The following is a 13,192-nucleotide window of genomic DNA, read 5'->3' on the forward strand; positions in this document are numbered from 1 at the left end:
CCAAGTGACCCTCGTTAAGCGCACCTGCGGGAAAACTTTTAGCCACTTTCATGGTCAAAAGGAGCTAAAAGTTTTCACGCACCTGCACTTAACGAGGGAATCACACGGACGCTCCATTAGGTACACCGCCATTTTCAAGTGTACCTAATAACAGGCCACTTTATTAGGGAAATATCATGGTCAAAGGTCACAGGTGTCAAGCTCTAGTCCTCGGGCCGCGTTCCAACATGTTTTCCAAGTGACCCTCGTTAAGCGCACCTGCGGGAAAACTTTTAGCTTCTTTCATGGTCAAAAGGAGCTAAAAGTTTTCACGCACCTGCACTTAACGAGGGGATTACACGGACACTCCATTAGGTACACTGCCATTTTCAAGTGTACCAAATAACAACCCACTTTATTAGGGAAATATCATGGTCAAAGGTGTCAAGCTCTAGTCCTCAGGGCCGCGTTCCAACATGTTTTCCAAGTTACCCTCGTTAAGTGCAGGTGCGTGAAAACTTTTAGCTCCTTTTGACCATGAAAGAAGCTAAAAGTTTTCACGCAGGTGCACTTAACGAGGGTCACTTGGAAAACATATTGGAACGCGGCCCCTCGAGGACTGGAGGTCGACACCCCCAGTTTAAGTGAAAAGTGCCACACCTCCCCTCACCCCCACTTTCTTTTGGCTGTTTGATCTGCATTTCACCCCGCTCCCTAGGTAGTGGGCATGATCCATTGGTTTGTTCCCCCAACTTGGGGGCAGGGTCACCTTGTGTATTTACACATAAATACTTGCATTTGTTTGCATATGTGTACGCATACAACGCGAGGTTTCAATTCTAAAAGAATTGGATTATTAAGTATATGCTCACACCTGGGATCGAACCAGGGTCTTACCGAGCCATAGCCCGTGTCACTAACCAGTCAGTTATTTCGACCTGGTGAACCACAGCCGTCTGCACATTTTTGTACTGGTGATGTGCATTCCAGTGCATTGAATCTTTAGAATCGGTTCACTCAAAAGATTTGTTCAAAAGAATCGTTCACCGAATCGTCAGCGTTGCTGCGATGCAAGCCGCCAATGATGTTTTAATTTTGTATTTGTTGGATTGTAGTTGATGGTGTTATACCGAATGTGTTTGTGTTTGAATAAAAGGTTGAAAATAAAATCCGTTATGCCGACATTTGTTATTTTGGGGGACACATACACATATAACAACGTAAAACACATATTGTCATGTAAAGCAGTTAACCAAATGTCTCTGATTTTTATGTTTTAATTTACGAATATAAAAACAAGGAATAAAAAAACACCACACGTTTTAACAAAAGTTTATTTAAAAATAATAATATTAAAAGTAAATTTCAAACCAGCAATCTAATGTGAAATTGCAATTGGATAACAATATTTAGGCGTATATATGCATACACGTTATTTAAAAACTACTATAAGTGTTATAAAATCAAGATTACCCAAAGAGAAACATAATCTCCCCGTTGTTGCATAACGGCGCATTCCTTCATGCAATAAAGTTAGCCGTTAGCTTGGAGAAAACGCGCCTAAAAGTGGTGTTTCAGTGAGTGGCTCTTTCTTTCCTTGGCAAATCGTAACTCGACATTCTGGCTTACGTAGTTCACGCCAGGAAACGCAACACGTTCACTGACTGATCCGTTGATGCACGGGAAGGCAGTTGATCCATTGATTCGTTCGCGAACGGGAAAGTCACGATTCGTTCCCTCACTGATCCGTTCTCGCGATGAACTGGAAATGCAAATCACTTACCCACTCACTGACTCGTTTACTTACAGCTCCGTTCAGTTGGCGAGCGGGAAATGCAATTCACGACTCATTCATGAACGGGAAGGTACGTCATTTTCTTCTTCGTTTTGTTTTACGGCGAGGTAGCACCTGCTTCAATGTGCATTACCGACACCTACTGGTTGAAGTCATATGAACTGAAAAAAACTCGTTCACTGAAGAAATTCCTTCCTTTGAACGAATCGTTCACTCACGAGCCAAAACTAGTTCCTTGTGCAGTTGTTTTTCAAAACGCAAGTACCGCACGGTGCGCCTCCAGTTTGAACGGCTTCAAAAATAGTCAATACACTAGCGGCCAAGCCTATGTTTTTCTAAATGACACACTTAGAGATGTAAATGTTTTGGCGGAGACACTGAAAGTAGCATTGTCTCATTGTTGAAGTGCAAGTTGGCTGTTTTGGAGTCTTAATGTGTGCTGGGAAGTCACAAAGCGCAAATACTTGCAACTATGCTTAGGCTTTTTGAACTTTTGAAGGATTTTCACTTTTACTGAAATCATTAGCTGTATTTTCTTCTCCTTACTTTGTAAAAAAACAACAACAATATGGACGTTTTTATGTATTTAAGGATTTTTTTTAAATGTTGGCTGCAAGAATGTCGTCTAGCATTCAAAATTTAAATATATATATATACTTTTTATTGTATTCAGTTATAATTAGTAGCACTGGTTTTAACTTAGCTTGGAGTGTGGTACGGATGGGTGAGTACTGATACCAGGTATTGATATCAGTGCTAATACCAGCAAGTTATCAATACTCGCGACGGAAGCCGATAACAATATCGGCCACCCTCTGGTGAAGATCAACAACAATGTGCGACAGACAGCCTGTGGTGCAGCATGCTCTCTTTTTTTTTTTTTTCCATATGCCTGTACAGGCATGACGATGGCCGCGAGCACACACACACACACACAGTATTACACAGAGGACACATTATGGCAACACAATGCCTCCATCTATTCACAATCCGTGCACAAGTGGAAGAAACTCTCAGGCCTGATGGCCCAGTGTAAAGAGCGTCACTCTCTGGCATACCCACGAAACTGGCTGGCGTCTGGCTGTGTTGGCATGGACTACGCTTACTGCGAACTTCCATTGAAATATGCATTCCAGATTTTTTCTGTTTGTTTAAAACAGTTGGGCTACGAGAGCGACTCCGTCGTCGCCTTTCAAATAACACTCAATCGTGCACCAAAAGACATTTCATTGTGGTTTTGCCCCGTCAAAATGCGCCTCTGCCGCATTTATTGTTTCATGCAGCTACTGTCGAGGAGTAAATAAAGAAGAGGGCATCCCACAATGGGATGCAAAGATCAACAAAAAGAGCTCGGCGTGGCGAAGAAAAAGCAGCTCCACGTTAGGTGGACATGATCCACATCCACGCCGAGTGGCCGAGTAATAACGTGTCACCGGCACCGGTTTAGGACCTGGAGGCGGGCTTAGGAGAGCCAGGCCCCGCTGGGTGTCTGCGGAGCCGCGTCGCTTCCTTCCTTCCTACCTCGCTGAGAGGCGCAAATCACACAACGACGAAGCCAAAAGCATCTGACACGCCTTGTTTAGTTAGCCGTACCTTAATATCCGGTTCTGTTCGGTAAAAAGCAGTCCATTGTCCTATGCTGCTGTTGCCGTTGCTGCGCTGCTGCTGCTTCTTCTGCTTCTGCTGCTGCTGCTGCTGCTGCTGCCGCTGCTGGCTGGCTGCGTCCTGCTGGCGAAACAGACCAAGTGGCTGATTTCTGCTGCTCCTCCTCCTCCTTCTTCTTCCTCCCCCTCCCATCATCTGTTTACCTCCATCCCGCTCCCTTCGCCCTTTCCTCTTCTCCTCATCCTCAACGCAGTCCTCTTCATTATATAGTACAATATTCCATTCTTTTACACCATACTTTTTTTTTTTCCTTCACCACCGCGGGCGGTTATTTCTCCTCTGGTCAACTACAAGTAACATTTGTCAACAGTGAAAATTGCTTCAAACTAAATTAGGACTTTGGAAAGGATGAAATTCAGTGTTCAAGTCGAGGTAATTGTCAATAGAAAAACCCTACATGACCTATCGGTTTATTTGTTTACTGAGGTTTAGCGACCCTTGGTGGACAGAAATATAAAAATAAAACCTGCAACTGGAGAACGCATCCGGACACAATAATAGGTACTTTAAAACACCAAAGTGGAGTCACACAAGTTGACAAATTATGACATTGTTAATGCAGGGAATAAAAGTCAAGTGATTAGGGCTGATTTTTTTTTTTAAAAAAAAGGCCAATCTCGGGTTTATATGTATATAAAATATTTTATAGGCAAACGCAAACACTGCTCTGTAATCTTGCCAACTAAATATGGACAGACGATGGCAGCAAATCCACGTTTACAATGTTGCCTAACAAAAAAATGGTGGTTGTAAAAGCAGAATTCTGACCGATTTGAATTATTAAATAGGCAAACCACATTTAGATGCTAACAACTCTTTAATTTCATTCAATATGTCCAACCATGTGATCAAATACAGGCAATGTATCATAGGCACAAGTTGAAGTTCCAATGGCAGATGTAGGCACAGTGTTGACCAGGTTTAAAATAAAAAACTAAATGAAATCCAGGTAAAACCTCCACAGTGTCAAAAATTTAAGTATGACACAAAAAATCATAAGCTTTGTGTTATACCTGTCAAAATCAATGTTTGAAATTACAGTATAGATATCAATTTGCCAGAAGGCAAAAGAAGACCTTTCAGTGAGAAAGTAGCAATGGTTCCCTTGTATTTTTCACTAAATGTGTGCTTTTAGCTATTTAAGCACATCATCCAGTACTTGTTATGCAGCATAATTCAAGCGTTCAGCTGTTGACAACATTTCCAGTCCAGGTCTCGTGTTTGGTTCCTGGCTTAAGGTGGGTGATGGTCACCTCGACCGCTTGGACCTTCTCGCATTTTGGGGGGAGGGCGCACACTTTGTAGCTCACCTCGTCGCCTTCCACTGGCACGTACTCACCCTCAATGCTGAAATTGGCACACAATGTATCAAAGTGTTTGTTATAGATTGTTAAAAATCATCAAAGGCGCCATTTTGAATGACATCATGGATAATAATGAGTGATTCATACTGTAGCAGACATTGTTTTTTTTTTTGTTGCTAGTGCATCAAAACGGGGCAACAAACATGATCTTACTCTGAGATGTGGACAAAAATCTCGCTGCCCCCATCGGAAGGTATGATGAAGCCATGACCTTTGGAGCGAGAAAAACATTTGCACACACCGGAAAACACCGGACCCTCTGATGCACGAGCCGCTCTGGATAGAAAGGAGGGACAGGGGGGGGAAAAAATATGTCAGGACAAGACAATTAAAACCAGTGGTAGCAAAAGTAGAAATAATATTACAATACATGTATGGATTTTATTCTGGCAAAGAAAATAATCCATAAAAAAATAAATGTGTGTGTATGCGTCCTCACGCTGAGCAGGTCCTGTTCCTGCGAGTAGGCAAGGGGCTAGGAATATTGAAGCCCCGTATGGGTGAAGGGGAGCGATCTCTGTGTCGGCACACCGGAGGCTGCAGGGATTCTGAAAAATATGGGTTACATTATAGCAAATTTATTTAAAAAAAAAAAAAATTCTGAGTACTCTTGACACATGTGCATTGTTATACCTTTTGATGATCCACCAGAGTTCAACGGCGGGGTGGTTGAACGTTCCTGAGTGGACATGGTGGTGGGCGAAAATGGGTTGAGATTGCAATACCTTTAGTGGAGGACAAGAGGAAAACATATAATTCAATCTCGGAGTAATAACAGAAAATATTGCCCTTTAGTTGATGCACTGTTTGGCCTCTCAAATGCTCCCTCATACCTGAAGAACCACTCGGGCTATTATGTCAGAGAGATCACATTTCATTTTTCGGTCACAGGTGCAGTTCAGTAGCAGTTTTAGAAGCTTTACGCTTGCTTCGACACGTTAAACAATTTGGATCTATGGCAGGTTATTGGGTTCTCTTCTAGACAAACGGCATAACAGAAGGCCTGCAACCATTGTCGAAAAAACACAAAACGTTCACACATGACAAGAACATTTAAGGACTTAATAGACCATTGTCACTATTCAAATAGTCAAAACACACTTATCAGCCTTCACCTCAGGCTTCACAGCAGAGACATTTCAATACTAGTCTCAGTCTGCACTCACAAGATAGTAACTTGAGGAGGCCAGAAAGGGGAGGGTTGGGTATTAGAAGGACCATCTGGGGATGACGGAAAGAAAAGCAGACCAGAAGAACACCTTCGAAACCAACATTGTAGCTAAAAAAGACTCCACTATGAATGCAGGAGATTTTTTTTGCAGTCAGCAATAAATTGATCAAATGTTCAAACTGGTGTAAGAGCCGGAATAACTCATTTAACATCACACCTCGAAGTGGTAGCCACACTTGCATTTATATTCTGAACACATCTTGCAGAACATAAGCCAGCCCTCTTAACTCGATAGATGTGCCGGCAATGAGATTAGAGCTTCTCTGGACCGCGCAGTGACGATGTTGTCGATTCATGACCAGCCCTCGTATGACGTACAAAAATAAATATTGTACGTTCAGGGATACAGAGTTAGATGAAGCCAGGTGGCATCAGTTCTGTGGCTGAAAAGCAAAGCATGGAGAGTCTCCGTCACTATTGCTGAAATGTGAATGTGCAGAGGAAACCAAAAAAAAGAAAAAGAGATTTACTGGTAGCTGAATATCAGCACGCAATCAAATCAAACACGATCGTAACAATTTCCAGGTCATCATGCTCATGCTTTCACACACGTGCACCAGAGCCCCGTGGAATTTTCCAAAATTATTCACCACTGGTACGAACCGGAGACCCTGCTGATACAGCAAATACCAGGCCAATGGGTGAATGAAGACAGACAGACAGACAGACAGACGGTCACACGGACACACAGCAAACAGGAAGGATGTCTAATTTCAACAATCTGCTCATCTCACTGCGTCACACTGAATTGACAGATGATCATATCAATGGTAAGCTGGAAACCGAAATTTCAAAGTGTCATCAAAAATATATTTTCACAGGTCAGGGAGGAAAAAGTAAGTGAACTATTAGTTTAGAAGATCAATAAAAACTCAGGTTAGCTGATAAACATTCATTTGGATGGAGTCTGAGTAGATTAAATTGTTTTTCATGAAGCAAAGCTGTTCCTATGATGTTCCTTTGTGTGTCTCTTAGAAATAAGCAACATTCCTAACACTCTTCAGAGACACAGGATTTATTTTTTTCTCCAAGGTGAGATCCTTGAATTGTTTGAATGTGACCATCCCTCTTTTTGTGGCAGGAAGTCCTGTCGCCTCCCATCCTGCCAGATACTTTACTATCAGACCGCAAAAGCTCTTTGGTCGTGTTTGTTGGCATCATTAGGGCAAGGAAAGAGACAATAAATGGCGGCGTGCTCTAAAAGAATAAATGGATGGATTGTTAGGACCGATTATGCACACAAACATGAGCTCATGGTGCCATGAAAAAAAAAATAGACTTCTTATTGATTTGTTTTAATTGATTTTGGGGGATCTTTTATGTATTAAAAATACAAGTGGTATCGGTGGTTGGTATCGGATCAGGCTTAATGCTATGCAAAGATCTTCACCGGTGGGGTCATCTTGGGTCAGGGGGAAACGACTGCTTGCCAGCTCTGCTTGCATAACATGAAACGGACAAAGGTTGCGATGAGCTTCAGGCAGGTATTTGAGGACCTGAAAGCATTGGCATGGAACAGAATCAAATCCACTATAGCTGAGCCTTTAAGGCAGAGAGCGCCAAGCTCAAACACAAGCGGCCTATTATGATGTGCTCTTTTGTGGGCTTGAAAGCGTGTGTGGGTGGGTGGGCGGGCGGTTGTGCGACTGCGTATGCATGCAGAAGGCCAAATGGGATGTGTTGACGCAACTGCAGAAGAGGGTCCTGATCCTGCAACAGGATGATTCATCCTCAACATGCGTCAGTGCCACATCCCCGTCAGTCAATGTAAACTGAAATTCACACCTTGTTTGAAACGCATCGGCCACATATCCCAACAGTGGGAAATTATCTACAATAAATGCTAATGTCCACGATTGAAGGAAAGTCACGTTGGACAATGGCACATCTGTTCATATTGATTAGAACGACTGAGTCAAAAGCGTATATTGGAGAATTGACCTGCTATAATGCTGGACTTAAACGCCAGGATATAAAAAAAAAAAAAAAAACATCACAGACATGAAAGTGTTTGAAATGATTAAATATCAGATTTTTTTCTGACTAAATAATTTTAAAAGCTAAATAACTAAAGACAATAAATAAATAATATTTTAAAATCATTTAAAATATATTTGAAAATAATTAAATCATTTTAAAATCTAAATAACTCAAATAAAGGGCAACCTGTTCTCAAAACAAACATTTAAAAATGAGCTGAAACATATCGAAGAGTGCTATGTAAGTAATGCAAGAAATGATTTGTTCAGTGGTTTGATCTGTAATGCAAAACAACAACATAATTGCAGAACAGTGGGCGTAATGTAATATATTCAACACGCAGGTGATTGATTACAACCTCCAGCCATGCGACCTGTTTGTGCACTTCGACACCCTCGCCCACCCTATCATCTCATGTTTTATGTTTCAAACAAAAACATGCTTGAACGGGGTTTCTCCTGCAGCTATGGAATCCTGGATGCAAAAAAATACCAATAGTATGTAGTACCTTATTATTCACATAATAGAAAATAAAGTTAAAGTTCATTTCATTTGCTTAATGAGTACCCAAACCTTTGGGCAGGAAATGACACAAGGAAGTGTCACGACAAGATTAGGTAGTAGATAAAACGTGTGATCATTTATGATTTTCAGTCTTTTTTTTTGTGCAAATTTTGCCTTTAATGTCAATGCAAGTATGCGCTCGCCTCAACAAACTCTCATTTAATTTGCACTCCTTTTATTTTGCATAAAATACCTCTGCATACCATTGCATCCCAATAATAGGAAATAATCTAAATTAAATATAGATTGAATGTAATTCATCACTGGTGACCGTTTCTAAAATAAATAAAAAAAATTGAAAAAAAGACAACGTTGAGCTCCAACAGTATGGTTCCCCGCAAAATACAAAACACGCACGCGCACGCGCGCACGCGAAGGTGACAATGAGCAACTGGTGGATTGTTGTCAACATCTACAGAGGCTTACCGTGCAGCATTTCATTAACTCAGAGGGAGTGGTGCATTTCGAGAAACAACCAATGCCCATCACAAAAGCAAAAATAAGCACAACGCAGCAGGAGAATAAAACACGTCGTCGAAAACAAGTAGTGATTACTTTAAATTTGGAAAGGAAAATAAGGAAAAACTCACGGTCTCCTTTCAAGCGACTGAAGACTGCAGAACGTTCTCGAGTCAATGCAAAGTTCTGTCGAGCTGGTTTTGTTAGTTCAGTCCAGCCCAGCTCAGGTTGTGAGGTTTGATTCATGCAGGAACTTCCAGGCTCCAGCAGCGCTGTCTGTCCTTCTCACTCTTTTACTGAATGGGCGGGGCTGCCCAAATCGTGACGTCATCAATGACGTTTTACCGTAAATTCAGTTACAAAAACTCCTTCACAATAAACGCAAAATCGAAGTCATTTTAGAGTCGGATTGAAAAAAGTAAAAGATTAGTGAGAACCTCAGATTTGGAAAAGATTATGAAAAGCTGGAAACAGGTATAAGTTTTTTCTGCCATCTCGTGGAAGATTTGCCTTACCCATCATATATGTTTCATTGACATAGACGTAAAGCAAAAGTATTTGTTAGTGAAAAATAATTTTCAGACGAATTGAGTTGAATTTGATTTTTGTTTTTGTAGGGAATGACATAGCTCAGCCATTATGGACAAACGTTTTGAAAGCTACGTGGCACAGCACTGCCCTCTAGTGGCAAGGACATGTAAACGTAACACGTCCTCAGTTGTTAAGGTAAAATAAGTGAATGTGCAAAGTCAATATCAAAATAACTGTAAAATACGGTGCAAGCCTAACAAGCAGAAAGGAAAGGAAGAGTCTAAAAAAAATGTGTGAATGTTTATCATTAAAAACTGCTCAAGAGTCATATTTTTTTCAAATTAGTAATCACAGGGTCAAATGAGTCCTAGATTGTGACGTTAAGACCCCAAAAAGGTCAACTAATGTTTACAATCAAAAGAACTTGTATTGCATACAAACTGTCTAGAATAGAAGAATCATTTGAAATTGACACTTTTGAACAACACATTTCACAGTTACATATAGTGTATGACAAAATGCCATCAAAGTGGAGAAATGTGACAAAAAAAAATATTTGGCTGAATGTAGTATTGAGACCACTATTTGGCACTTAATGCGTGCTAATTAATGACCTTGCAAACACACAGATGTAACAGGTATTTCTATTTCGGGAGCATAACTATTCGTATAAGATATCTCTATCAAGCAGATGTTAAAAATCAAATCTGAATTACAGTATAATTCGAAATACGACAGACGAGTGGTCATTCATTTACATTAGCAGCAACTTCACAGAGAAGGGAAGCAGCAGACTGCATCCAGTTTTTTCTTAAATAAGGACCTGAGCGACTGTGCCCTTCTTGTACGGATTATACTACATGGATATTATAGTAAGCCAACTCAATAGCCGTGTAAGATTTTAAAACTGCTTAATGTGAAATGCCTGTAAACATTGTGTTGCAGCGTGTTCCGACGAGGCGCTGATATCACAAATACATTACAGTACATTATTATTTAGTTATTGCACAAAGAAAACAATGTTCAGCCGTTTTCCAAAGGACACATCATTTCACACGCCAATGATACTAAAATAGCCAATCTGCAGTCTTTCATTGTTCCCGATAAATTACTCATTCCACTCTACAAGCCTAAAAAATGCGTTGCTATATTCACAGTCCAATGCCATTTGTTCTCGGGTCCCAATGTCACAATTTGATATGGACTCACATTCAATCGAGTCAAAAGAGAAAGGGTGCTTATTTCAAATGGGCAGCAGCAATATCATTCATTATAATACATTATACTCTACGTGAAACTCTATTACCTTAGTATATATAATATACCAATAGTAGACAAACATGTGAATGAATTGACTGAAGCAGGGCAGAAATATAGGTCAGGTTCGAACTACCGGAAAGTGTGTTAAAAATCCCTCCCACACAAAAACAAAGACCTCAGCTCAGTCACCTGCTTTGAGAGACAGGTCTTATACTGCTAAGTTTTGGTATGATAGACTCAACACATGGAATGAAATAGTAGTGACGGGATCAAGTAAAAGATGACAAAAAATTTCCCCCGCGATTGCTCATCAGTGTAAACACAACATTGCACTATTTGATACGGGTGCAGCAGACCCGCATTTCATGTGTGCGAAACGTGCGTTGAATCGGGTTGAACCCGCAATCTGTGTTCTACACAGCATGCCCAGGGTGTGGATGGATAGCTGTATTAGGGAAGACGGAGGAGAAACGGAACACTTGGGTTTCCTGTAAGTGGGATGGGAAAAAACATTAAGAAAGTGAGACAAGAATAATGATGGCGGTGATGAGATCCAAACCTGCAATGTCGAGTCACATTGTTCGGCTGTATTGTATGCCAGTTTTGGAGGCGATGTTGGACCACGGTAGCAGAGATCGCAGCAAAGACTGAGCCTGTCGATACAACCTCTGTGGGATGGAGCAGGGGCTCAGGTTGGCTAGGGTTGAACCGATGTGATGGAGATAATCAGTGGAACGCTAAGTTAAAGTCAATCGATGCAGAGCTGTGCGATTAAGAAAATGGCGAATCCGTAAACATTCCAAAGGATATAATATTGTCCAAGGAGGATGACCCCCGTTGATGTAGAGCACATATGTGAAGCCATCTTTCAGGACACCACGTATGGAGTAGTAGTAGGGCAGGTAGTGGTGTTGCTTGAAGTCCCTGTTCTCGTAGAAGTGGATGGCAGTGTTGTTGGTGGTGAGAACATGCAGGTAGATTGCCTTACAGTGGTCCTGGGCTGTTGTCGAAATGTGCTCCTTCAGACTGTCCAGCAGTAAGGAGCCTAAATAAAGAAACAGGGATTCATTTTGGAGTGGTGACAGATGGAAGAAAATGTGTGGCGTGCTTTCAGTGAAGTCAACCAGTACCTATGCCATGTTTCCTGAACTCTTTAACCACTCCCAGACTGAGGATGTAGGCTACCTGTGTGTCCACGGGGAAACTGGATGCGAGAACATCTCCATCCTAAGACAATAAAAACAAAATGACATCTGCATTAACATTACTGTAGTGTACAGTGGTACCTTGATTCATGTAAGCATCTTACCTCTTTATGTACTTTGGTCCGACCTTTGATCTCAGCCACAATCATTCCCACAATTCCTCCTCTGAAGGTGGCAGCGAGAGAGAAGAACTTCTTGTTGGAGGTGATGTCCTGGTACCATGAGTCTGGGTACCTGGGGTGAGGTCAAAACAAGTTGTTTTTCAGGAAATGCCTTCATGGAAATGTTCTCTCCATAGAAAGATTCTTACTCAATTGGGAACCAGTCACCACAGAGCAGTTTCACACTGTCTATGTCATCGTGGCACAGGAACCGGAGCTGGACTTCACTGAGAGCTGTGGGAGGCACCACGTCACTCATTCACACCTGGAGGCAAAACAAGGAAATAAAAATAAAATGTAATTGACAGCAATGTCAGGAAATCTTGAATTTTCGTGGAAAGCAAGGAGAAAGGTGGAAAACATCTAAACAAGAATTAGCCTCGGTGTGAATAACGTCATAAATGTTTACAAAAACACCGCTGGTAAAAATGTCTACACAACTTGGATCACACAACTTTCAAATTTCTGCACAATTTGAACACACAGCTTAGGATAGTAACACATACTTCACAATTTCAGTATTTCTACAGTTTTACGTCAGATAAAGAACAGCTACTGAGCTAAGCTAAGCGTCTGGCTAGGCTAACATGTTCCTACCTTATTTTAACCCTCACACCGAAGGAAAGTCAAGGGGATTTATATTGTTCGGTTATAGACCAGGTGGGCGAATCCCTACTTTGGATACAACATCACAGAACACATGTCTACTCTTGATTCTCATTACTGTTATCGATGCTGCAGTGAAGCTAAACTAAGCTAATCCGGTCAACGCTAGCGACCGGATGTTTTTTTTCCTGTTTACGGAAGTGACGTAATTGTCACGCTCAGTGCGACTGTTTGACCTTTGACCTACCAATATTAAATAAAAGAAAAACGAAAAGTCATGTATGAAATTATCAGATGCAAACAAAATACATTTTGCTATGATTACAGTTTTAAAAGGTTTCAGAGTTTCTTACATTTATTACATTATTTTGTATTGATTTTCATCTTTTGAT

The 13,192-nt window shown here is 41.1% G+C and overlaps 2 protein-coding genes across 2 annotated transcripts; both read right to left on the minus strand.

Moving 5' to 3' along the window:
• Window positions 1-4,237: 4,237 nt before the first annotated feature.
• On the minus strand, window positions 4,238-9,228 carry carhsp1 (calcium regulated heat stable protein 1). Its single transcript, XM_049743975.1, has 5 exons — window positions 9,169-9,228; window positions 5,437-5,528; window positions 5,243-5,351; window positions 4,957-5,079; window positions 4,238-4,786 (listed from the first exon to the last, which is right to left on the minus strand). Exons 2-5 carry the CDS (start codon window positions 5,492-5,494, stop codon window positions 4,624-4,626), a joined length of 453 nt encoding a protein of 150 aa, XP_049599932.1. The 5' UTR covers window positions 5,495-5,528; window positions 9,169-9,228; the 3' UTR covers window positions 4,238-4,623.
• A 627-nt stretch (window positions 9,229-9,855) lies between these two features.
• naa60 (N-alpha-acetyltransferase 60, NatF catalytic subunit) lies at window positions 9,856-12,999 on the minus strand. The gene is made up of 7 exons (XM_049743968.1): window positions 12,792-12,999; window positions 12,344-12,459; window positions 12,138-12,267; window positions 11,959-12,055; window positions 11,639-11,873; window positions 11,388-11,557; window positions 9,856-11,316 (listed from the first exon to the last, which is right to left on the minus strand). The coding sequence occupies exons 2-6, from the start codon at window positions 12,451-12,453 to the stop codon at window positions 11,401-11,403; spliced, it is 729 nt and encodes a 242-aa protein (XP_049599925.1). The 5' UTR covers window positions 12,454-12,459; window positions 12,792-12,999; the 3' UTR covers window positions 9,856-11,316; window positions 11,388-11,400.
• Between the last annotated feature and the right edge of the window lie 193 nt (window positions 13,000-13,192).

The sequence above is a fragment of the Syngnathus scovelli genome, chromosome 16 (genome assembly GCF_024217435.2).
Source record: "Syngnathus scovelli strain Florida chromosome 16, RoL_Ssco_1.2, whole genome shotgun sequence".
NCBI lineage: Eukaryota > Metazoa > Chordata > Actinopteri > Syngnathiformes > Syngnathidae > Syngnathus > Syngnathus scovelli.